Source organism: Tiliqua scincoides, chromosome 3, assembly GCF_035046505.1.
Source record: "Tiliqua scincoides isolate rTilSci1 chromosome 3, rTilSci1.hap2, whole genome shotgun sequence".
NCBI classification, from domain to species: domain Eukaryota; kingdom Metazoa; phylum Chordata; class Lepidosauria; order Squamata; family Scincidae; genus Tiliqua; species Tiliqua scincoides.
In genome coordinates, this window is record NC_089823.1 from 158950721 (window position 1) to 158976974 (window position 26254).

The following is a 26254-nucleotide window of genomic DNA, read 5'->3' on the forward strand; positions in this document are numbered from 1 at the left end:
TAAAATTAAACATTTTTTTTGTTCATAAGCGTCTCCCTATTGATTCCTGCTCCCCCATCTCACCCTCCTAACTTCAAGAAAGCAATGGTGTAAGCCAGTGGTTCTCAAACCCTCAGGGAGAGTTTGAGCCGCTCTTAACTGCTTGTGGGGGCGGGGGGAAGGCAGCGATGCAATCCCCAGGTTTGCGCCGCTGCGGACGCAGAGAGGGCTTTTCCTAGGAAGCATTAGCTGCTGCTGGGGTCCAGGGAACCCCATGGGGTCTCTATAGGACTCCACACAGTATGGAAGCATTGAAAAACACGATCGCAACCCACTTCCGGTTTCGCATTTGCAACCTGAAAGTGGGTTGTGATCATTTTTTCATTCATTCCATGCTGCAGGAAGCCCTGCAGAGCCCCCCACGGAGCTCCCTGGACCTCCCCAGACCCTGGCAGCAGATAAGACTAAAGAAAGCCCTCTCTGCGCCTGCAGAGGGTTCCTGGGGATCGCGTCGCTGCCTTCCTCCCACCCCCACCCTTTAGGGGGATAGAGTCCAGGGCCCTCAGACTGGGGCATCACAACACCCCAGTTTGATAACCACTGGTAAAAGCTGTCTATGCTCAGATCTGCTTACATGACAGGTCACGCTGGGGCATTTACTATCAGGTAAACCCACAGATGGGTTGACATGCTGGCTTGTCACGTGAAGCTGCAGGCTGTGGTTGGGTATTAATTTGCATGTGCATTTTAAATGACTCATATTTTCATTGCTTTGTTTTACATAACAGTTGGAGTTTTCTTTTTAGTATTGCCAGTTACCTTAATGGCCATATGTTGTATGTTTTTGTGTGTGTGCTTAGAATCTCCAGAAGTCTACCAATGTGGTCTATCAAGCTCATCATGTTAGCAGAAGTAAGAGAGGACAAGTTGTGGGCACAAGAGGTGGATTCCGAGGCTGTACAGTATGGTTAACAGGTATTGTATTTTTGATTAATTCAACAAGTTAATAAACTGAGAGAGTTATTTCTACTCCATATTTATTTATTTATTTATTTGAATGATTTATAGCTCTCTTTTTAGAATAGAGTCTCTCAGAATGTGCCTTAATAATAATAATAATAATAATAATAATAGAATAGAATACAATGAAATCAAAACAAAATAACAAATTCCAGATATAGTCCTTTGAATTGGGTAACATAGAGCACAATCCTAACCAGATCTACTCAGAAGTAAGTCCTATTTTGTTCAATGGGGCTTACTCTCAGGAAAGTTTGGTTAGGATTGCAACCATAATCCATTATTATACATTATACAGGACAAAATCATAAGTACAGGTGTACGCTACTTAACAACCATTCGCTTAACAATGGACTGCATATATGACAGTGGTCAAAGCACAACAAAGAGGCTTTTAATGAGGCAGTCAGAACTCCCATAGCCTGCAGTAGAGTGTCTGTTTACACAACAAAGAAACTCTTAATTGAGGCAATCTAGCTCCAGTAGCCTGTGCAACCAGCTAGTGTCTGGCAGGGAGTGTCTGTTTACACAACAAAGGCACTAGATTGGGCTGAATGTTTGCTTAACAACCTAATCACATAACAACAGGGATTGGAGAACGTATCCCCGTTGTTAAGTGAAGCACACCTATATTAATTTCCATTCTGTTTGGCGTGACCAAGATATGGAAGTACAGTCGTACATTGCTTAACCACAGGGTTGCAGACCAGTACCCCCATCATTAAGTGAGGCTTGATGTTATGCAAATCCTTCAAAAGGCAGGGGAAAGCCTGCTTCCCTCCTTTTTCTGAGCCTTGCAGAGATGGCACTCATCTGCTCAGAATGCCTGTTTTGGGTGAAAAGTTATGACTTCTGGTTTCCTGGGAAACCAGAAGTCACATGTTTTTGGTCGAAAATGCCTGTCTGAGCCTCACAGAGGCAGAGTCAACCCTTGACATCGGAGGCTGGAGGTGTGTGAACTGGGACCAACAGTGGCTGTCGCATATGTGGGCTGTTGCTAGCTAGAACATCGCTAAGAAACATTCACCTGTACTAAAATGCTTTTGAAATATATTATTCTAGCACATGATATTGTACTTCCAGTGTGCAAAATAATTTGAACACTTTTCTTGTGTTCTCAGTCATTTGAGGAAGGGCACTAGTGTTCCCACTTGGTATAAGGCTAACTCTGTGTCCTACCAAGAATTTGAACATAGGAGTAAACTGTTAGATTTTGGGAAAATGTTAGTCAAAGATTTGGTTGGTTAGTCCCTTCATTGGCTCTCTAGTTTCAGGGGTTTCCTGCCCCTCAAAGTTATTTTACCTGTTTGCAGCCCAAATGGGCTATGAAAGAAGCATCACTGAAATCTGCATTCCACTGTAGATGCCTAATTCCAGTTAAACGTTCTGTGACCATTCCTCAGCAGGATAGGTGGCTAGGCAATTTCACAAAAGACAGTCAGCAGGCAGCTTGTGTTCACACACATATATGTCTGTATTTAATAAGATAACTCAGTTTTGAGGAATAATTATTATGAAATAGATTATTAAATAATAGAATATTAACTATTAAATAGATCTAGACTGCAGTCCTATATGTACTTTCCTGAGAATAAGTTCCACTTAACCGATTTCTGCCCAGCCCACAGGTGTACACATTTGATCCCTGTTTCACCTACAAAACGTTGGGCAGAAATGGCTTAATTCACTTACTTTTGAGTAGACATGCATAGTATTGTGCTGTTAGTTGTACATGTTTGCAGTGGATTTGTGGATTTGGGGAAGTCTTTGTCGAGTTACGTAACAGATAGTTTTGTTTTGTGTGCTACCTGTTATTGACAGGTCTTTCTGGTGCTGGTAAGACAACCATTGGATTTGCACTAGAGGAGTACCTGGTGTCTCATGGGATCCCTTGCTACTCCCTTGATGGGGACAACATTCGTCATGGTCTGAACAAAAATCTTGGTTTCTCTGCTGATGATCGAGAAGAAAACATCCGTCGTATTGCTGAAGTAGCCAGGCTATTTGCTGATGCTGGCCTGGTTTGCATCACTAGTTTCATTTCTCCTTTTTCAAAGGTAAAACTGACAAGAATTTCCATGTAAAGCAGCTTTAGTATACCAGAACTGTTACTGGAGGAGGGAGTTTTATTCCTATTCAAAAGTGTGTAGAAATCTTAATTGTTGTAACATATGAGTACTTCACTGGAGTTGTGAAGAGTTTCCACCTTTGTAGCTGCTCTTTGATTGGAGAGGCAAGTCTAACCAAGCTGTGAGAAGCTTCCTAACCCAACCAGCCATTTGTATAGCCAAATTCTTTTTTAGGAAGGCCAACTAAGTAGAAGAGTGTTTAGACCAGGCTCTGAATGCTCTTCTGAATGCCACCTGGCTTGCCTCCTTAACAAAGTGGGAGTGGCAGAAACAGCCCATCCATCACCTACTAACCAGACCACCATTTCATCCATCTGTGAGCTTGACTGATTTGACTTGGCCCCAGCTGGTTGTCTAGGAATAACTTGGTTCCTTCTTGTAAGAGTTGAAGCCTGCTTACTAGTTACCTGCTTGTCTGCCTGCCAGCTGGCCTCACAAAATTAATCTGTGCTACTGGAATGGACTGAGTACATGAGTCTGCATGTTCTCTCTGTGTGCGCGCGCATGTGTGTGAGTGAGGTTATGTGCCCAGTGTTCTGTCATGATTCTTCTGTGCATGTTTTTGTATATGTATGATAACAAAATAGGGAAAAAAGTGATGTTAGTAGCACCTTGTAATTGCCATTTCTTCTTTCTGTTATGCAGGACCGCCAGAATGCACGGAAGATTCATGAAACGGCCGGACTTCCTTTTTTTGAACTCTTTGTGGACGCACCTCTAAATATCTGCGAAAGCAGAGATGTGAAAGGCCTTTACAAAAAAGCACGAGCTGGAGAAATCAAAGGTATGAGAATTCCATGACCTGTGACAGGGGTTGCAACTCTTCTGCCCCATATTGAGTCCCTGGGCATACCCCCTCACAGCAAAAGCATCTTTCACAAGTCTCCTTGATGGCTTTGACAGAAGCCTGCATTACTTCAAACAAGAATAACCTGCATGCCACTGAATGCAGTATGGAAAGATGTGGGGGACTTCCTATGCCTGTGCTATTTCCCATTGTGCAGACAGCCTCCACTTGCACACTCTCCTGCCTTCAGCACAGTGGGCTAGTTAAGCAAAGGAAGGTAATTGACACTCACTATGGATAAGACACTCCAGTAATACAGAAGATATAAAAGCCATTGCTGAAAAAGAACATGCCGCCTTGCTATTTTTACTACTTGGTTGTCCCAGTACTATCTTATATAAATGAATTGCTAATCTGTAGGCTTCACTGGAATTGATTCGGAATATGAGAAGCCAGAAGCACCTGAACTTGTACTGAAAACCAACTTATCGTCTGTCTCTGAATGTATCCATCAGATTGTGGAGCTCTTGCAAGAACAGGTACTTTGTTTTGCTTTGAATATCTGAACTACCCTTGAAAGAGCAAATGTGTTGATAGTGTTTCCAGCAGGCTTTGTAAAAAATTCTGGCACTTTGCCTCTGTGGACACAGGCAACTTTCATAACACTTGACGTGCTGAGGCATTTCCAGGTGTTGGCTTCTGCCAGTTGCCATTTTGTCTCAAAAAATGCTCCAGGAAGGAAGGGCTCCTAAAAGTCCCTTGGTGTCATTTCTGGAACATTTTAAAGAGGAAAAAAAAAGTGGCAGCCAACAAGAGCCAAAACCCAGGAATGCTCTTGGTGGTCAGAGCGCTGTGAAAGATGCTGCTGCTTACAGAAGTGCAGCAACAAAAATGTTTACAAAGGAAGAAAAACCTTTCCATTCACACTCATATGGACCTGTGTTTCAGGTTGTCATAAGAACATAAGAACATAAGAACAGCCCCACTGGATCAGGCCATAGGCCCATCTAGTCCAGCTTCCTGTATCTCACAGCGGCCCACCAAATGCCCCAGGGAGCACACCAGATAACAAGAGACCTCATCCTGGTGCCCTCCCTTGCATCTGGCATTCTGACATAACCCATTTCTAAGATCAGGAGGTTGCGCATACACATCATACAAGCTCCATACACATGGGCTTGTACCCCATAATGGATTTTTCCTCCAGAAACTTGTCCAATCCCCTTTTAAAGGCATCTAGGCTAGACGCCAGCACCACATCCTGTGGCAAGGAGTTCCACAGACCGACCACACGCTGCGTAAAGAAATATTTTCTTTTGTCTGTCCTAACCCGCCCAACACTCAATTTTAGTGGATGTCCCCTGGTTCTGGTATTATGTGAGAGTGTAAAGAGCATCTCCCTATCCACTCTGTCCATCCCCTGCATAATTTTATATGTCTCAATCATGTCCCCCCTCAAGCGTCTCTTTTCTAGGCTGAAGAGGCCCAAACGCCGTAGCCTTTCCTCATAAGGAAGGTGCCCCAGCCCCGTAATCATCTTAGTTGCTCTCTTTTTCACCTTTTCCATTTCCACTATGTCTTTTTTGAGATGCGGCGACCAGAACTGGACACAATACTCCAGGTGTGGCCTTACCATAGATTTGTACAACGGCATTATAATACTAGCCTTTTTGTTCTCAATACCTTCCTAATGATCCCAAGCATAGAATTGGCCTTCTTCACTGCCGCCGCACATTGGGTCGACACTTTCATCGACCTGTCCACCACCACCCCAAGATCTCTCTCCTGATCTGTCACAGACAGCTCAGAACCCATCAGCCTATATCTAAAGTTTTGATTTTTTGCCCCAGTGTGCATGACTTTACACTTACTGACATTGAAGCGCATCTGCCATTTTGCTGCCCATTCTGCCAGTCTGGAGAGATCCTTCTGGAGCTCCTCACAATCACTTCTGGTCTTTACCACTCGCAAAAGTTTGGTGTTGTCTGCAAACTTAGCCACTTCACTGCTCAACCCTGTCTCCAGGTCATTTATGAAGAGGTTGAAAAGCACCAGTCCCAGGACAGATCCTTGGGGCACACCACTTTTCACCTCTCTCCATTGTGAAAATTGCCCATTGACACCCACTCTCTGCTTCCTGGCCTCCAACCAGTTCTCAATCCACGAGAGGACCTGTCCTCTAATTCCCTGACTGTGGAGTTTTTTCAGTAGCCTTTGGTGAGGGACCGTGTCAAACGCCTTCTGAAAGTCCAGATATATAATGTCCACGGGTTCTCCCGCATCCATATGCCTGTTGACCTTTTCAAAGAATTCTATAAGGTTCGTGAGGCAAGACTTACCCTTACAGAAGCCATGCTGACTCTCCCTCAGCAAGGCCTGTTCGTCTATGTGTTTTGAGATCCTATCTTTGATGAGGCATTCCACCATCTTACCCGGTATGGATGTTAGGCTGACCGGCCTATAGTTTCCCGGGTCCCCCCTCTTTCCCTTTTTAAAAATAGGCGTGACATTTGCTATCCTCCAATCTTCTGGCACCATGGCCGTTTTGAGGGACAAGTTGCATACCTTAGTCAAGAGATCTGCAACTTCATTCTTCAATTCCTTAATAACCCTTGGGTGGATGCCATCAGGGCCCGGTGAGTTACTGATCTTTAATTTATCAATGAGGTCTGAAACATCTTCTCTTTTAACCTCTATCTGACTTAACTCCTCGGTTAGGAGGGGCAGTTCGGGCAGCGGTATCTGCCCGAGGTCTTCTGCCGTGAAGACAGATGCAAAGAACTCATTTAATTTCTCTGCCATCTCTAAGTCTCCTTTTATCTCCCCTTTCCCTCCCTCACCATCCAGAGGGCCAACCGCTTCTCTGGCAGGTTTCCTGCTTCTAACATATTTGAAGAAGCTTTTATTATTCCCCTTAATGTTGCCGGCCATGCGTTCCTCATAGTCTCGCTTGGCCTCCAGTATCACCTTCTTACATTTCTTTTGCCACAGTTTATGTTCCTTTTTATTCTCCTCATTAGGGAAAGACTTCCATTTACGGAAGGAAGCTTCCTTGTCCTTCACAGCCTCTCTAACTTGGCTGGTTAGCCATGCGGGCACCCTCCTGGATTTAGTGGAACCCTTCTTTCTTTGCGATATACACCTCTGCTGGGCCTCTATTACTGTTGTTTTAAGCAGCCTCCATGCACTCTGGAGAGATTGGACTCTTTTTACCCTCCCTTTCAACCTCCTTCTAACCAGCCTCCTCATTTGAGGGAAGTCCGCCTGTCGGAAGTCAAGGGTTTTTGTTAGAGATTTGCCTGGTATTCTTCCTCCAACGTGCACGTCAAAATGGATCGCAGCATGATCACTGTTCCCCAATGGCTCAGTAACGTTTACATCTCTAACCAGGTCCTGTGTACCGCACAATATTAAATCCAGAGTCACCTGTCCTCTGGTGGGCTCCGTGACTAGCTGATCTAAGCCACAGTCATTTAGCACATCAAGAAATCCAGTTTCCTTATCGTGACCAGAACACAAATTGACCCAGTCAATATGAGGATAATTGAAGTCCCCCATGATTACAACCCTGTCCCTCCTTGTCACCTCCCTGATCTGTTTCCTCATTTCAAGGTCCCCATCAGATTTCTGGTCTGGAGGACGATAGCATGCCCCCAGTATTACATCGCTGCACAAGCCTGGTAATTTAACCCACAGAGATTCTACGGTGGAGTCGGACCCACCTTCAATCTCTACTTTGCTGGATTCTATCCCTTCCTTAACATAAACGGCCACCCCACCTCCAACACGCCCCTGCCTGTCCCTCCTGTAGAGTTTATAGCCCGGGATTGCGGTATCCCACTGATTCTCCGCATTCCACCAGTGTGGATTCCAGTCAGTGAAGGTAAGTGCTCAAAGACAACTTTTAAAGTATATTTCACTGTGGTCTTTGCAACTTGTCTTCTACTTCTTCTCCAGAACATTGTACCTCCAACTGCAGTCAAAGATGTTCTTGAACTGTTTGTCCCTGAAAATAAGACTGAGGAAGCGTGGGCTGAAGCCAATACACTACCTTCTCTAAAGATTACCAAGGTAGGATATAAATTCTACAGTATAGTTACGTTAAACTGCAATCCTAAACACTTTTACTAATCCTACTGAACACAGTGAGACTTTAATTCTGAGTACATGTGCATAGTCTATAGTCAGTCTGTTGTAGCAGCCCAACCCTTAAACTTGTGCCAGTATTTCCAAAAGATTCTTCCTTATCCTCTTAGATCCATGAATGATACTCTATTTCATGCACCATCTGTTAGAGAGGTACAGTCTGTCAGTGCATGGACCCAGTCATTCTTGGAATAGTAGCTCTCACAGGGTAGAACAAGCTTCTAAGTCTGTACTATGTAACAGTTCTAAAATGGAATACAGGAGGAATTAAAAAGATTCAGTGTGGATTAGCCTCAGTAGGTGCTAGAAAGTTGTCGACTTACACCCAAAATCTACGCTGTTCCATCTGTTTGTCCCTTTACAGGCAGGGAACAGAAGTAAAAGAATCATGGTAGTTTTTATATCAACACAGTTGGAGATTAAGCGATGTACTAGGTAGAAAGGCAGCTGAAGATAAATTGACAGTTACCTCGTGGTTGGATGGTATTTAATACCAATGAGTAAAGTCCCAACTTCATTTGGTAGACAAACAAGACAAGGCACTTCTGGTTGTGTCTGAGAGGTCCTCCATTGGTCCTCCAGCTGCCGACCCGCAGTGGGTCAAATTTGCGTGTTCCAAACCTGTGTATTAAAAGGACCCACTGTATTTACTTTTCAAAGGTAATCTATACATTTTGTTTGTTTACTTGTAAGCTTACATGTATGCAATTTTATATTAAAATAGATCCATTTGGTACATTAACTCACATGCACTTTTTTAAGCTCATATTTTGATTGCTCTCCATTCCACCATAGAGATATAATCTAATAATTTTTTTTTTGTATCTCTAAGACTCTACAGGCCTTAGCTGTGAACCTGGGAACTTGCAAAGAAATAAAGTTTCCAAGTATTACTGTTGTTCACATTTTTATACCACCCTTCCTCCAAGTAGTCCAGGATGGTGTGCATAGCTACTTCTTTTCTCCTCACAACAAACTTGTGAGGCAGGTTAGGCTGAGATATACTGACTGGCTCCAAGGTCATCCAGGAGCCTCCATGACTGAGAAGGGATTTGAACCAAGATCTTCCAGGTCTAAGTCCAAATCTTGAACCACTACACCATCCTGGCTCTCCTACAGTAGGAGAAGGGAGGCCTTTTCCTGCCATATGTCAGCCTTCCCTCCATATGTATCTTGCCTGTCATAATGGACATTTCATAATGATGGTTTGTAAATAGTAAATTTTGATTATGATTTGTGCATTTGTTTTTAATAATAGTATGCATGTTATGTTCATGTTCTTTTAGTAAAGGAAATACAGTTGCTTGTATTTAAGTGAAAGTTCCAAAGAATCAGACACTTTCTTGTTCTTATTTAAAAAATAACTATAAGGCTTTTGTAAAAGTATGTTGTAATTAAAGTCTCTAAGAAGGCAGTCCATAACAAGATGTAACCTACTATATCTTTTTTTTCCAGCTGGATCTACAGTGGGTTCAAATCCTGAGTGAAGGTTGGGCAACCCCACTGAAAGGATTTATGCGTGAGAAAGAATACTTGCAGGTTATCCATTTTGGCACCTTGCTTGATGGTACGATTTGCTGGTTGCTACACTTTGCACTTAAAACTGTTGTCTGTTGTAAGATAAATGTTGTGATTGTTGTAAGATAACAAGATCATTTTGCTAATTCAGTTGTAGAAATTGCCTGCATACTGATGTGAATGCCACACAGCTGCTTATTTAAGTAGTATAGAAATTACATTATGAGATTAGGGTTAATAAGATAACAAAATAATTGTTCTTAATAAGATAGTTATCTCTGATATGAAAAAATACACTGATTGCAATGAAGTATATTTTGTGGCAGCCTTCCTCCAAAGCGAACTCAGTGGACAGAGTGGAGCTCTTAGGCATTTTTAAGATCAGCACCACACTGCCAGAGAAGGTACCTTTGAAATATAGGGGGATGTTTCAAAAGTATCTGTTGGTGCTGCTATCTGGGAACGAATTGAAAAATCTCAATGAGTATGTCTAAAGAAAGTCTTTGGAATATGGCTCAAATCATATGGTTACCAGACCCAAAATGCAATTTGTGTTGTAGTCAATAGTGTGATGGACTGGGAAGATTCAGGTTATCATCTCCACTTCCCCATGAACGTCACCAGCTTATCTAGGACCACTTATTAGGAATAATCCATCAAAAGTGAATCATGATTAATGCTCAAATCTTATGGGCATGCTGTGCCTCTGGAACTTGTGTTCTGGCAGCGCAACATGCTTTATGGCTGTCACAAATGTCAACAGCCCATTTTGCACAGCCAGACAACTGCCGCTGAAAGTGGCTGCATGCCAGCAGCCCTACAAGAGCCCTGGCACCAGTAAGTCAGTGGGGGGGGGGCAGTTGAGAGGCAGTGGGGTGTGTGGAATGGGGCAGGGGAGGGTAGAACAGGGAGGAGTCGGGGAGGGGAGGGGATCAAAGCTGGGAAGGGAGTAGTATTGGTGGCAGTGGCACTATTAATATACTATCACTCTTCCTGGCCTCAATTCTCCTTCCTGGGTCTACTCAGACTTGCGCCAGCAAACTTGCTGGCACAGGTTCAAAGAGACCCATGTGGGTAGTAGAGGCTTTCCTCAGGCAAGGGGATAAACGTTCCTTTGCTCAGTGGAGACCTCCAGGACTGTTTGCCCACACAGGATGCAGTGCATGTTCCAGTGGTGTGGCTGCATTGGTTGGAGCAGGTTTTGATAGGATTGGGCAGTAAGTCCAATTGAAGCCAATAGAATTTGGTAGTCTGGAGAGAGATCATATTTTAATGAGATGAAGTAGGCTTCACTTCTTGTGATGAACAAACACCTGTTTCTTTTTGTCCCAGCATTGCCTCTTGTCAATCCAGATTTTGCAGGTTTTGGAATAATACGGAGCCTATTAAACAGAGTCTGTTTATAACTGTAAGAGGAGGTTCTTCTGTCGTATTGCATTCAACTCATCCCCCCTCCCAAAATATCCAACCTCAGTCTTGATTAATTCCCATTTTGATGCTTACAATGGGACTTATAGCCCAATCCTAACTAAATCTGCCCTGCCAATGCAGCTTTGTGCAATAGAGTGCATTCTGCATTCCACGGGGGGTGCAGTCACAGAGATCTCCTCATGGTAAGGGAACCTTTGTTCCCTTACCTTGGGGCAAGCCTCCACTGCCTGAATAGGCTTCCTTAGGTCTGTGCCAGACATTTTGCTGACCCAGAACTGAGGAGAGTAAGGAAGAGGGAAGGGGAAAGGAAGTGGGGATAAGATCCTGGCACACACTATACCTCCTTGATGCCTAGTACAGCATAGCGCTGCTTTTTCAGACACACGAAATGGAGTCCGATCTAGCAAGATGGAATCTAGAATTAGATGAATTTCTTCTTCTCTTCATACTGCCCAGCAATATTATAAGAAAAAGAAGCAGCCTGGACCAAACAAACAAATTTAAATGTATGTCCAATTTGGGCCTAGATATACATCTGCATTTAAATCAATTACAGATAGCCCCCAACTTACATACTGGTTCCATTGCAGACGTTTGTTGGGAAGTTGCTACCAATGTAAGTCGGGACAGTGCTATCACACCTGCATTAAAGTGCAAGGCTGAATGGACTACGCTGGCACAAAAGCAATGACGCAACTGTCCATAAGTTAGGGACTACCTGTACATGCACAAAAACGTTCTTCCACATTTTGGATTGGGCTACAGGCATAGAAGTTTACCTGTTGCTGGGCAGAATTCCTTGTATGATAGCAGGGGCTGTCATTGGAGGAAGGGCACGTTTTAGTAGTTAGGCATCAAAACTGAGATTCTAGAGGTTATTTGAGAGAGGGGTACAGTTAAAGTATGCTTGATAATTGTGTTTATATTTTGCCAGGAAGGGGTAGACTTGATATATCCAAACTTGGTATGTATTCGGCTTTTCACAGTGGTGTTAAATAATTGCAATTAAGAGATTTTCACTAAAAGTTCGCAAATATATGTTATGACAATGAAATTTTGATGCAGAAGACTAGAATCAGTAAGAATATGTTCATGATCCAACCAGTTAAATGGTTAATACCAGACCTCTCTAGCGTTTTTTTAATTGACTCAAAACAGACAATTCTTATTGATTTCAAGCCTGATGACACTGAAGGTCATGGCAAAACTCATGTTGACTTCCATGGATCAGGCTTACACTCAGAGTTCTACATCCTTTTGTTGTGCAATTGCACTCTCTTTATTGGGCATGCAGATCTTGTCAACCACCGAGTCAAGTGCTGCTCAGCAGCCACATATTGTGACTTAACATACTTCCCTCCCCACCTTCTGTGTTCTGCAGTCCTAGGCAGGCAGCAAACTCAGAAGATTTATCATGTCCTCATGGGCCACTATTCCTGGCATACTTGGCAGCATTAAGCTTGGTGGGTCACAAGCTGGGCAGACCTGTTTTAGTTTACATATGAAACTGGGAATTCGTTAGTTTGTTAGTTACAATAATTTAATAAGCCTTTTCCTTATTTATTTTATGGATTGGCTATTTAATAACAGATTATATTAAAGATGATTGACGGATTTTTCCGTTTTAATTATAAAATACATACTTTCAGACATGAGGCTGACTCAGTTGACATAAATCAATAAAGAGAAACATACTGGTTGAATCACAATATGTATATACTATTTTAAAAAGTTTATGATTATGCATGAATTAAACATAGATGACCTATAGACTTTGTGAATATAAAACATAAAAATTATATAACATAACATTGAAAAAATATAACATTTAAAATAAGGACACAAAGTCTATATTGTGTCAAAATGATCAGATGAACAATCTCAACAGAAAAGTAAAAATGATTATAGAAGTTGTTAAACTTTATTGTCCAATCATAATGAAAATCATTTGCACTAAGTGGTTAAACAAAACACCCATCATACTTACTTTCTAATTTGTTCATTTATTATTTTTATGAATGGAAAACTTAAAAGTAGTTGCAAGAAAAGTTGAATGTTTCCTTTTTTGAATGTTTTTGAAAGTGAATTTTTTTTTTTTAAAACTCAACCAACAAAGCTTGGTAAGTTAACTGTGACGGCATGGGAAAACAAATGTATTGTTTAATGTAAGGATCAAGGTAATAAGTCTGTTGAAATGATACACGTAAACACTCAACGGATTGTAAATGTTCTGGCATAGGGACAGGATGACAAACAGTGAAAGAGCAAAATTATTGTTTGATACTAAGTAGTAAACTCAGCATTACTCAATATTTAGAGCACAGTATTAAGACTAGAAAAGTTTATTTAATGACCCCATGACTTTTTTGGGAGGAGAAATAGCTATGATCTGAAAGAAATTGAATTATGGTTTAAACAAGAGACAAATAAACCACTTGTAAAGTCCAAAGGTCAGAAAACCATTTATACAAAGTGGTATTAATTTTATAAGGCTGGAAGTAATTGATGAAAAAAACCTAATAATTGTTATGGCTGTTGTTGTAGCAAAAATAGGTTTCCCTATTTGGTCCTTATAATGCCTTTCAAAGGCATAAAACCATCACTTCTGATTTTGACTGAAAACTGGAACTCCTGGTTTTTTTCATTGAAACAGTCATTCTTAGACCCACAGAGGCTGCAGGTGAACTACAAAGCTTCCAGGTGGACTGTGAAGCTCAGAAGACAGTATGGAGGCAAGGCAGCATGTCCCCCAGTATCCACAGTTTCATGTAACCATGCAGAGGGGTTCCAGAATGGAACCTCCAAAGATACCAGGGCACGCCTGTAGACTTAATTCTGAGTAGGCATCATAGGTTCTACTGTATGTTTTTTGATTTTTCACACTTTTATACTGCAGTATGAAAGGAGCTCCAAGGAGCTTGGGGGGGGGTATACATAATTCCTTCCTTCCTCTTACCTTCACAACTACCCTGTCAGGTAGATTCGGCTGACTGGTCCAAGATCATCCAGGAAGCTTCATGAACGAGCAGGGATTTGAACCTGGAACTTTTAGTCCAACACCAGAACCACTACACCATCCTGGCTCTCAAGAATCTCACTGTTAAGGAAGCAAATTACGTAATGATACTAAAGTAGCCAAGTAATAAGTGATACAAAGGGAGCATGTAAATACTGCAGATATAGCCAAAGCAAATGGATATCAGGTGACAATGATTGTGTGTGGCTGGCAAGTCTCGTTTCTGAATGCAAAAATCCGCACTTTATATTTTATATGACAAGGGAAGGGTTAAATTTAAACTATACCTGTTACCGTGGAATCTGCAGGTATGATACAAGTGGAAGGCACACAGTGTCTCTTTTTAAATTCAAATGGGATGATCCAGTACTAATAACACTGGTGTTAAATATGCTACTATTGGTGTTATGAAAATATCAATAGAGTTCTTGCTGCCACATGCAGTGAAGAGTGTGGTTTAGTCTTAGTACAGATTACTTGTAGAAGATCAATTCCATGATATGCTCTAGCATGGACATAGCTAACTTGCTGATTTAGGTGGTAAACCTTATTTTTGAAAAATACTTTGAGCTGTATTAGTAGAATTGATCCTTACTTCAAGGTTCAGATAACACTTCCAAAATCTAAGCTGATACTCAAATCTGCTGTGGCATCCTTCAGTCTCGGAAGACTATGATGTTGCGCTCTGAATGGTGGTTCCTCTCCAGTGCGCAAAGCCTGGGTAAATATGGAGGATAGTCTATGCAGCATGGACTCCATGCAGCAAAGCTCCCCTCTCCATGTCGCTGAAATGGTCCAATGGAAAGGCAAAAGCCAATACGGTTGGTTCCAGCGGTATCGCAGGAGTTGCCAGAACTTGACTGTATACAGCTGTGAACTGCCTTAGGGAATCCAGCTCCGAATTTTGCCTTGAGGTTGTCTCCTGAAGTCTTTTCCATAACTGATATACACAGGGCAGTGGAGGTTTGAGATCAGAGTTTCCTTGTCTTAGATGAGCTGCCTTCCCAGGCTAACGGATCCCATCTACCCGGTTTAGTCGCCTCTTATGACAAATACAGCCAAACTGAGGTCCTATTCTTATCCCTTGGCCTCTGGGGCAAATACTCAAATCACTTGTATGTGTAGGGCACTTCCAAAGATTCTCTCTAGTTATTTCAAGAAGCCATTTTGATGTAAGTAGACAGATTGCTTGTTAATGAGGACCTTCCTGTTTCACATAATTTTCAGTGACCCAATTAATTAAAATATACCATTGTTCTTTTAACAGATGGTGTTATTAACCTGAGCATTCCCATAGTACTTCCCATAACTACAGAAGACAAGAAACGTCTGGAAGGTTGCCGTGCGTTTACCTTGGAGTACAATGGGCGGAGGGTAGCAATACTCAAAAATCCTGAGTATTTTGAGCACAGGAAGGAAGAACGCTGTGCCCGTGTATGGGGGACCACATGTGCAAAGCACCCACATGTCAAAGTAAATGAACAAAAATAGACTCTTCAATTTTTGAAGCAATGAATTTTTAAAAACTCTTCCAGTGTTGTCACTGGATGTAGGAGGTTCCATTCTGTTAGGCCACTTCTCCGACGGCTGCACTGGCTACCAATTTGTTTCCGGGCTCAATTCAAGGTGCTGGCTTTGACCTTTAAAGCCCTATATGGATCAAGGCCAGGGTATCTTATCTGCCTAGTTCTATATAATCTGGCTTCACCCCTTGAGCTATCAAAAAAGGCCCTTTTATGAGTGCTGCTGCCCAGGGAGGTGCAGGGCTGGGGGGTGGCAAGAAATAGGGCCTTCTCAGTAGTGACACCAACTTTATGGAACTCCCTCCCTCTTGGTTTATGAACTGCTCCCTCCTTGGAGACTCTTCAGCAAGGCCTGAAAACTTTTCAGACATGCCTTCTATGTTCTTGGCCTTTTTAATGACATCTGGCATTTACAGGCTAGGATTTTTAATAAGATGGTTGCTGCTGCTCTCATGTTTTATTCTATTAATGTTTTATAGCTTTTTAAAGATGTTCTTTAATGTTTTAATGTATAATTTGTGCTTTTAAGTGTGATTTTATGTTTTGTATTTTTTTTTGTAATTGTTTTTGTAAGCCGCCTTGGGTTCCTTTGGGGAGAAAAGCAGGGTAGAAATACTGTAGGTAAGTAAGTAAGTAATTAAAACAAAGCTGAACTTGTCTCTCCGTTGAAATCACCTACTCTGCATTCCCTCAATACAAGATGCAAGCTCAGCACGAGCAAGGAGCTGTGTCTTGATTGCAGCCCCAGGGTTGTGGAATGGCCTCTCTCAAGATGTGTAGTTGCACACTTTCCTCCTGGTCTTTCGCAGTTGTTTGAAGCTCACTTATTCATGGAAATTTAGAATAAGAGCTGCTGGTTATTTTTTAGACTGCTCATGATTTTTTAGTCTGTGGGTTTGCTGGGAAAAGTTGTCACTGTCAGATAAGTGTGTTAGTAACAAATGGTTTTTTCATAGTTTTATTTTGCTATGAATTTTGGATTGTAAATTTCCTTGAGCTTTTGGAAAGACAAGGTAAAATATTTTAAATAAATAAATAATCCCAGTTGTTTTATTTGTGAACCCCATTCATAACAATTTGTTGCATATCACATTTGTTTCAGAAGGCATGGAAACTGAATCTAGCAGCTCCCACTCAGTTTGATTTCCATTTATTCTGAAAATCTTGAGAGTCAAACTGGGGTAGGGTCAAATGAAGATAAACTGTTGTCATCTATTCTTTACATTTTATATATGTGTACACACACACGCTAATCATACCGATTACAGTTTGACCACCCAGCTACAGTTAGACAGTTTTAGAAGCAGCAGCCACAGAACCTCTTGAATGAAGATTTTTTTCCTTACATTTGAGCACCATCTTATCCTAACGAATTGTTTTGTCTTTTGACAGATGGTGATGGAAAGTGGAGATTGGTTGGTTGGTGGAGACCTCCTTGTGCTAGAGAGGATAAAGTGGAATGATGGGTTGGACCAATATCGCTTGACACCCTTGGAGCTGAGGCAGAAGTTTAAAGAAATGAATGCTGGTAAGTGTTCATAATTGAGACAATGTAACATTGCTCATAAACATAGCTAAAACTATCACTTCATCAGGAAGGAGCAGGACCTTCTCCATTTTGGACCTGGCATTCTGGAACCAACTGCCCAGTGAGCCCCATCTGAAGTCAGCTTCACAATTGTTCAGGAAAAGGCCTGCTTGGTTTATGGTCCACCAGCCAGTGTTAATGCCTGGCAGATGACTGATAGCTCCATTCCACAGTTTTTGCGGTATCAAGCAGACAGCAAAACGGAAGTTTTATGAGATGCTTCATTATGCACACTGATGGACTTTGTTTGGCTTAGTGGTTCACATGTCCAGTAGGTTGGTGTAAAGTCAAGTTTAGGAGAGATTCTAATCTAGGGTGATGTATGTTCTTGATCTTTCTCATAATTTGCACCTTTTTATGGCAGTTTTACTGTTCTTTATTCCTCATTTTTATTTGAAAGATATGTTGTTTTTAAAAACATCATGCCCTGTGTTCTTCAACAATATGCATAACTACCATCCATTGAAATAAATAGAAAATCACAGCCCAGTCTTGAATGCTGCGGCACCCAGGGCTGCAGTGGCGCCAAAATGGTGACCACTGCATCCTGTGGGCGCTGAGGATAATGCCACAGCAGTGCCAATAGGTATCCTTAGCTCTGCATCCACGTTTGAGTGGGCTGCTATCATCTCCGCTCGACTTCTGGACCTGATCCTGCCCTCCCTCCACTTCTACCCACTCCCCCCCACACTGAGACATTGGACCATTGGCTGGCACTGGAGGAACATCAGCTGACCATCCATGCAGCATTGAGGCCCAGTGCCAACTGGTGCTGGCCCAGTCCCGGCAGCCCCTCTTCCCAGGTGTCGCAGATATGACGTATGACACATTTGTGACACCAAGGGCCGGTGCTGGAGCTCAGCGCTGGTGCTAAGGCCATTTAGGATTGGGCCCTAAAAGTGCTTAGTTTTTCCTGCCATACATATGAGTTGACCAAACATAATCCAAGTTCTGTACCTGTGCTATAATGGAGTAATAGTTGAGTATTTCACTGCAGTTCTTGATTTAAATGGTAATAAAAGTTTTTGTTGAAGTTTAACCCAATTAAAGTTGTTTTAATGCTCATTTCTGTGAGTGGGGGCCATTGCATATCCCTCTTCTTAAATTTCAGATGCAGTATTTGCTTTCCAACTGCGCAATCCAGTGCACAATGGACATGCCCTGCTGATGCAAGACACCAAACGCCGTTTGCTAGAAAGAGGCTACAAGCACCCTGTGCTGCTCTTGCATCCCCTCGGTGGATGGACCAAGGATGACGACGTGCCCCTTGAGTGGCGCATGAAGCAGCATGCTGCAGTGCTGGAGGAGCATATCCTTGATCCAAAGTCCACTGTTGTAGCCATTTTCCCTTCTCCTATGTTGTATGCTGGACCAACAGAGGTAGGACACTTCCTGTGTCATATAACTATAACTGTCCTGCCTCTTTTGCTTCTCCCTATGAATGGGCTTTACTTTTCCCAGCTGTCTACCCCAGTTCTTCTCTTGCTTCTTGTGACTTAACATTTTCTCTTGATTTTCCTCCTTTAATATTGTTTTATTTTTGTGAGGTTAAAACAGTGGAAAAATTCCATCATTGATTTTTATAAATTACTGTAGATACTCGTCTATAAGTTAATCCCACAGATAAATTGAGGTCAGGTTTTGAGCCCAAAATCATGAAATTTTGTATGACCCTTGGATAAGTCAGGGGTTAAACTTAGGGGGGTGTCTGACTATAATTTCTTCTGATTTTACCCTGATGCCAGATCCTGAAAATAACCTATCAGTGATTGTTACCCAAGAACTGTACAGTCTCTAATTTATTGAAAATATAGTAAAAGATGATAAGATACATTTTTTATTCATTAACTTTTAACATTCTGGTCATCACAACCTTTTGATAAACACTATCAGAGTAAGTACACTATCACTATCAGAGTAAGTGTACTGAAAACAACATACCAGTAGAAGTATTAATCAAATCCTTCTTTAAGTTATCTGGTGTGTTAAACCAGAGGCTCTACATATAACATATAACACATAACTGGGAATGTGCACAGTGGAGAGACAAGCAACAAGGAATGACTGTGAGCAAGTGTTGGTATCCTTCAGTCTTGGAAGACTATGGTATTGCGCTCTGAATGGTGGTTCTGGAACAGAGTGTCCTCTCCAGTGCGCGAAGCCTGGGTAAAGTAGGTATGGAGGATAGGCTGTTACCCATGCAGCAAATCCCCCCTCTCCACGTCGCTGAAATGGTCCAATGGAAAGGCAGAGGCCAATACGGTTGGTTCCAGCGGCGTTGCAGGAGTTGCCAGAATGTGACTGTGTTCAGCCGTGAACTGCCTCAGGGACTCCGGCTCCGGATTCTGCATCGAGGTTGACTCCTGAAGCCTTTTCCATAACTGGATGTAGCCACAAGGCAGTGGAGGTTTGGGATCAGAGTTTTCTTTCTCTCAGATGAGCTGCCTTCCCAGGCTGACGAGTCCCATCTACCCGGTGGCTGTTTAGTCACCTCTTACGACAAGTACAGCCAAACTGAGGGCCTATTCTTATCCCCAGCCCCCAGGGGAATGTGAGCAAGTGCAGCTACACATAGTTGCAACCTGATTTACTCAGAAGTAGATCCATTGCTTTCCATGGGCGTTATTCTTAAGTAATGGTGCAATGAACTGTAACCTGGCACTTTGTTTCAAATGGAAATGAGGATTCCATCCTGGTGTTTAAAAAACCAGACCTCTGCCAAACATTTGCAAAATAGAACAAGGGTGCAGAAGGGTCTGCTAAGAGAACGAGGCTCGCTTGATTTAAATGGAAACCTTGAGCCCTGGCTTGCTTTTTTCTCAGGAGGGGAATAAAAGGTTAACTTTGGCTGCTGCTGCCTTGAAGCCTGGTCACCATGGAGATTGATTACCCTGTCATTATCTCTGCATAGGGATGTGGCTGAAAGAGCCCTGACCCCTGAGTGATCTTGCAGATAAGGCGAGGAAGAAATTTCTCGACTTATAGACAAGTATCGACAGTGCATATTTTGCAAGCTTTTATCTCCATTTTTGCTCCCAGCATCTTATTAACATTTTATAAGCCTTTTAGGCATGGATGTATCTTTTTAAAACATATCTGTGTAGAAGTAATAATAATATATTTATATTATTATGAAATAACAGTAATTATCATTTGGACAGATTTAAGGTCTACCTAACTCTTAATTGTGGGCGTATCTCCACCATCAACTTGAGCACTAGATAGAACTCTGGTAACTATAGTTTAGTGAGGGAACAGAGCATTCTCAGCACCCTCCCAGAATTAAATGGAACAAACAATAGAAGTTAAACTGGTATAAAACCAAAAGAGGTTTCCAATGTAATATGGCCCATCTTGAACATCTGCCAGATACTCAGGATATCAACAGTAGATTGTCAACCAGCCTTGCAAAACATGTGGACACTAGCAGCCTATTTCTGTTACATGAACTCCCATTTCTTCTGATGATCAAATAATAAAAATACAGTATTATTTTACAAAATAATGCATCTTTTAAAAAAATGTGTTGTTGATCAAATGTTTGAACTTGACACTTTATTAATAATAAAACCTCCAGTATTTACTAGTAAAGCTATGCCAATTTGTAATTAACACGTTTTAAAATCTCATGGAATATTTGAAGAGGTAATAGTTCATCTAGCACATAATAAATGGTGTAATATTCAAGAATAAATAATGAATAATATTATATAAATATTCAATAATAAATAAAGAATAAAACTAATGACCATTTATATAATAAGTTAAAAATATCAAAATATTTGTTATTCTTGGAATCCAGTTGTGCTGTGTATTTCTCAGGGTTGAATTTGACTGAAGCTTTTACCTTTTAATACCTTTATGTTTTGTAATTTCATTTTTCTCTTCTTTTTTTGCTGTGGTTTGTCTGCTAATGAATGTGTCTGCGAAACCTATAAACCCTTTCTCCCCCCCCACAACTACCTAATAAATCACTTTGAATTAAAATAATACAAAAATGTTATGCCAGTGTATATATGTAGGTTAATGTTATTGCTCCGGAGGTCTATTTTACATCTCTAATATACATCTATAATACACCATAAAAATATATATTGGACAGCACAATCCTTTGCACGAAAACTGGAAGTGTGCTACGATCTGCAGATCGGAGGATGACAAGCTTCAGGGAGACCCACAGAGGGGGTCTTTGGACCCTCTCCAAAGCCTGCAGGCCCCCCAAGTAGGGAGATAAGCGCCTGGATCCCCAGATGCAATCACTGTGGCACTGTTGGGGCACATCCCCCCTGGTTCTCAACCCTGCCAAAACTTACCAGTGGTTCTTGAACTCCCGAAGAGTTTGAGAACCGCTGCATCAAGCAATAGGATAGATAAAAACACAAAATTCAAGATAACGAAAAACATTTTACAAAACTTTTTTACAAAAAGATAGAAACTAAGATTACCTTTGGGATCAGTGCCTTAGAATTGTGTAAGAAACATTACAAATTCAACATAAACAATGTTTGTGTTACACAGTATTATCAATAATCTTGTGGCACTTTCTCAGGTCCAATGGCACTGCAGAGCTCGAATGATTGCTGGAGCCAATTTCTATATTGTGGGACGTGATCCAGCTGGAATGCCCCACCCAGAAACCAAGAAAGATCTCTATGAGCCCACACAAGGTGGGAAGGTGCTTAGCATGGCTCCAGGACTGACCTCTGTGGAAATAATTCCCTTCCGAGTAGCTGCATACAACAAAGTACAGAAGGCGATGGTTTTCTATGATTCAGACAGGTAAGCAGTAAAGCAAATGGCAACTTGCTGCAAAAAACATTTTTTACCCATGACGCTTAACAGATCTGTAGTGACTGCATAGGCCAGTTCTTAAATTAGCTTGCCCCCCTTCTTTTATCCTCCTCTGTTTTGTTTTTCCAAGTCCTTCTTCCCTAGGATCTTATTCGCAGGTAGACTCTAATCCTACTCAGAGTAGAAGTGTTTAGAATTGAACTGGAATTCTCTTCAGAATCAGCTCTGCAGGCATTAGTGTCCATTCTGTGCCCTGTTCTCCATTGTTTGTTTATTTTTACCACCTAGCAGCTATGCTCTATGTCCCACTCACTATTCCCTCATATTCCCTTCCTGAAATTAAAGTTCCAACTTTGAGTTAAAACTTAAATTTAAATTAGACAAGTGAAAGTTGCACTTTTTCTTCTTGCACTTATGCTTAACTTGCTTGTCTGTGTCTTACCTGGCATTTTGTCCCAATGAGGCACTTGGCCCCAGAAGACGTACTTGCTGCTCGTGGATCATCCATCTGTTTCAACTAATTTCTACCAGAAACATTAAAATTAACAAGATGTGGCTTTTGCATTCTCTTGCTCAATTGTATTCATACTAATATCATGGATTATACTAATATCATATCATCTACCTGTTTATTACCAGGCACAATGAATTTGACTTCATTTCTGGCACACGCATGAGGAAGCTGGCTCGGGAAGGGGACAATCCCCCTGATGGATTCATGGCACCTAAAGCGTGGAAAGTGTTGACAGAATACTACACATCCTTGGAAAAGAACCATTAATTCATCTTTTCCCCAAGCGTGCCTTTATTTAGAGATGAGCTCCACCAATTCATCTATACACTATTATACTATCTATTTTGAATTTTTCTACTCTGTGGGCATTTTCTTCCTTGGCAACACTGGTTCTGGCTCTGCTTATTTCTCTTGGAAGCAAATAGGGAATTTCCTCTTAATTTCTAAGGATGGCAATAGAAGATATTTTGTTGTGTGCAAAAAATGGTTAGATTTAGATTACAAATGTTCAAAGCCATATTCTGATTGGTCACAGCACAGAGTTGTGAGAAATGTCATAACTGTGCAGAAGAGTACAGCTGAGAACAAATTATTTAATATTATTGTTAAGAATATTTATATACCGCTCTCAAACAAAATTCACAAAGCAGTTTACAGAGAAAAATGGCTCCAGGTCCCAAAAAAGCTTACACTCTAAATAGAATAACACCAGCAAACAACCACCTGAAAAGATACTGTGCTGGAGAGAAGAATCCACCCCTGCTAAATGTAAGAGGAGCACCACTTGAAAAAGTGCTTCATTGTCCAGTTAGCAGAATATCTGCTCTACCAAGTGCTTTCATTTCTCTTTTAGAAAGAGAAGTTTCATTTTCCAGCTGCCTCAAATTTTGTATTTTTAATCCTTCTTTACACTGTCATGTATGTGTAAACTTTCAAACAGATCAAAAGCTTACATTTTGATAAATCAGCCTGTGGGCAATATTCCAGATTTTTGCACTTGATAGTATCTGCACGAAACAGCCTTTTAGTAGTAGTAACCCACTTCTAGATTATTGGTACACTTCATAAGAACTTAAGAAGAGCCCCGTTGGATCAGGCCTTGGCCCATCTAGTCCAGCTTCCTGTATCTCACAGTGGTCCACCACACGCTTCAGGGAAACTTCAAGTCAACAGAGACTATTCCCTTCTGTTTTGTACTTCAAACATGAATGCCAATATGGGCCTGTCACTCTATGCCCTGCTGACTTTTCATGGCTCTTTTAATGAAGTCAACATCGATGAGCCACTTGTTTCCTCATTGTGCAGTAATAATGCTGAACTTATATGGTGTAGCTGCTAATAGCGTGAGTTATGAAGTAGGAAATCCCTGGTTCAAATGTTACCTGAGCCGTGAACTCATTAAGAGGCCTTAAGTAAGCTGCTGTTCTCTCACCCTCAGCCATTAGCTGTAATATGGGGATAATAATGCTGGCCTAGCTTACTGATTGTTTTAAGAATGATGGAGATCATATATGTCAGGCACTTTGAACACTCGATGGTACTATAGAAATGCTATTATTATGATTGTTATTATTATGTTTAACCCTTTCTAGCTACTGTCAGTCTGAGATGGGTCCTTCTCCAGTCATTCTATTTCTGTACTCACCTGGAGGTATTGACAGGCTGGGCACAGATTTTACTGCTGGCTACTTGTGGCTTATCTGTATCATTCAGCCCATCAGGCTCTTTGGTACTTTCAGTACATTTATGGTGCTTTAAACTTATTTGGAGCCACATTCTAAGACATAGTTAGGCATGCTTGAACCCATTGATGGGCTCCCTAACTCTTTTAGGATGGTAGCCATAGTGTCTTTGTGTGATCCTTAAGTCTCTTTCTGTACACATGTGAATCTAGCCAATGTACACGTTACCTTTTAAGTTACAGATTCTGAAAATGCAGGTCTTTATTTTTAGAGAATCATGTGAAATCAACTTTAGTTTAGCTGGTAGGAGATAGCTCTGGGTCCCCCTCTCCTCCACAATTTGAATGTTCATATATTTGGAACTGGAGAGGAAGACCAGGTCACAGTACCCAACAGAATTATAGCCCAATTCTGTGGGCACGATACACGGATGGATCTTGTGGTTCGTCACAGCCACTCCACTGCCCTGCAGAAAGCTGCTGCCAGTGCAAGGCCCAGAAGGATGCACATAGGTGAAAGCTGTCTACAGAACCTTCATTGTCACCAGTAAGTTGACAGCAGGGGCAGATCAGGCTGGGGATCAGGCTGGCCTGGGGGCCGAAGTGGTTTGGAGCTTGGCAGCCCCAGCTCACGCTGGATATTTCCCCTTCCCAGTCCTGATCTGTCCCCAGAGGCTCCTCAGACTCACACCAGCCAAAGAACTGTAGTAGGTCTGAGGAAATCCATTAGGTACCAGGCAGCCTATGAAGAGATAAGTTAAAATGCACTTACCCCAGCTGCGCTGCCTTGCCTCTGGTTGGCTCATAGCATGCAGCATATGTTGCATTGGCGTCACTGTACATTCTGAGCCGGCCCTGTCTAGGATTGGGCCATTAGTTAGGTATAAGACAATAAAACTCCAGTGAAGGACTGAATCAACTTCAAGCCCATTGAATTTTATTGAGTTGTACGTGGAATATGATTTTGATCAAAGGATAGCAGTATATAGAAGTATATGCAGTTACTGCAAGTTAACCAGCACAGTTTTTAATAGCACAGATTTGCCATGTAATTGACACTATTTAGAGCAGGATCTTGTATCCTATGCCAAATCGTTACCTCCTCCCCAACACATGAGCTACTCCCATATGTGGAATTCTCTCCAACCCTTCCTCTGGCTACTTCCTATGTGTGGAGGGCTGAGACAGCCCAAAAATGTGCATAGGGCATAGATTAAATTGTACCCAGAATTGGGTCAAGCATTTAAGTTTAATACAAATTGCCATACTGAATTAGTAAATAAATATGGACTTTCCTCTGTCTAGTCGTAAAATAATCTATTTTAAGATTGTTAAATAATTCATTTATTTTCTGTAACACTTATTTAACAAAGACACTTTTACATTCTCAGAATTGTGCTTAAGAATGCTTTTTTAATACTTTTGAATCTTAAAGGAACCAAAATGTGTATTTTTATACCTCATGCAAAATGAGTGCAGTCACTGGGCAGAGTACACCAACCATTTTTGCTGTGTAACCTGCACTTGGTACAAAAAGGCTTGCTTGGGATCTTTTGTAAGCTGCACTGTTTAAATAGGGGTTGCACGACAGTAGACGTCTCCCATTGCAGCATTGCTAGCTAATGGATATTAGCAACAGTGCCTTTTATATCCAAGCCCTCTGGAAGGGACCTTGAGGATAAAAAATGATCTTGCTGTTTGTAATTTAATTAACTGATATTTTTAAATAGGGCTGATGTATTTTCTTTTTCTTTGTTTTAACCTTATAATATAATGTTCATTATCATGAGTCCTAATTGTAAGACCTCAGATGTTGTACCATTCCTTTTAAATTTTAAAAAGCAAATATCTTGTAATATTTTATAGCGTATTTATTACAAACATGAGATGAGAATGTATGCCTCAACTAACTGATACATCTCTTGATTAAAATGTTCTTCTGAATTTGGCATTCTACTCTTAGAATTCACTTTTAATACCAATAAATATAGCTATGTTTAACAGTTTTCTTTTTGTTTATATGTATTTATTGTCTGCAAGTGCTGAGGTGCTCTGATGTTATATAGAATCTGAATCATAGCAAACTACAGCCCCGTTGAGAGATGTGAAGGTTCACTTTGAACTTTTACTC

General features: G+C 41.4%; 1 protein-coding gene across 1 annotated transcript in view; it reads left to right on the forward strand.

The window, feature by feature from the left end:
• Window positions 1-26129, forward strand: part of PAPSS2 (3'-phosphoadenosine 5'-phosphosulfate synthase 2) — a 54304-nt gene extending 28175 nt beyond the window's left edge. Inside the window, exons 2-12 of the mRNA XM_066619188.1 lie at window positions 840-954; window positions 2821-3056; window positions 3774-3912; window positions 4336-4454; window positions 7873-7986; window positions 9517-9628; window positions 15294-15499; window positions 16942-17077; window positions 18249-18517; window positions 21687-21916; window positions 22568-26129. Of these exons, the coding sequence (XP_066475285.1) occupies window positions 840-954; window positions 2821-3056; window positions 3774-3912; window positions 4336-4454; window positions 7873-7986; window positions 9517-9628; window positions 15294-15499; window positions 16942-17077; window positions 18249-18517; window positions 21687-21916; window positions 22568-22709 (1818 nt within the window). The 3' untranslated portion in view covers window positions 22710-26129. The remainder of the gene's footprint in view (window positions 1-839; window positions 955-2820; window positions 3057-3773; window positions 3913-4335; window positions 4455-7872; window positions 7987-9516; window positions 9629-15293; window positions 15500-16941; window positions 17078-18248; window positions 18518-21686; window positions 21917-22567) is intronic.
• The last annotated feature ends 125 nt before the right edge of the window (window positions 26130-26254 follow it).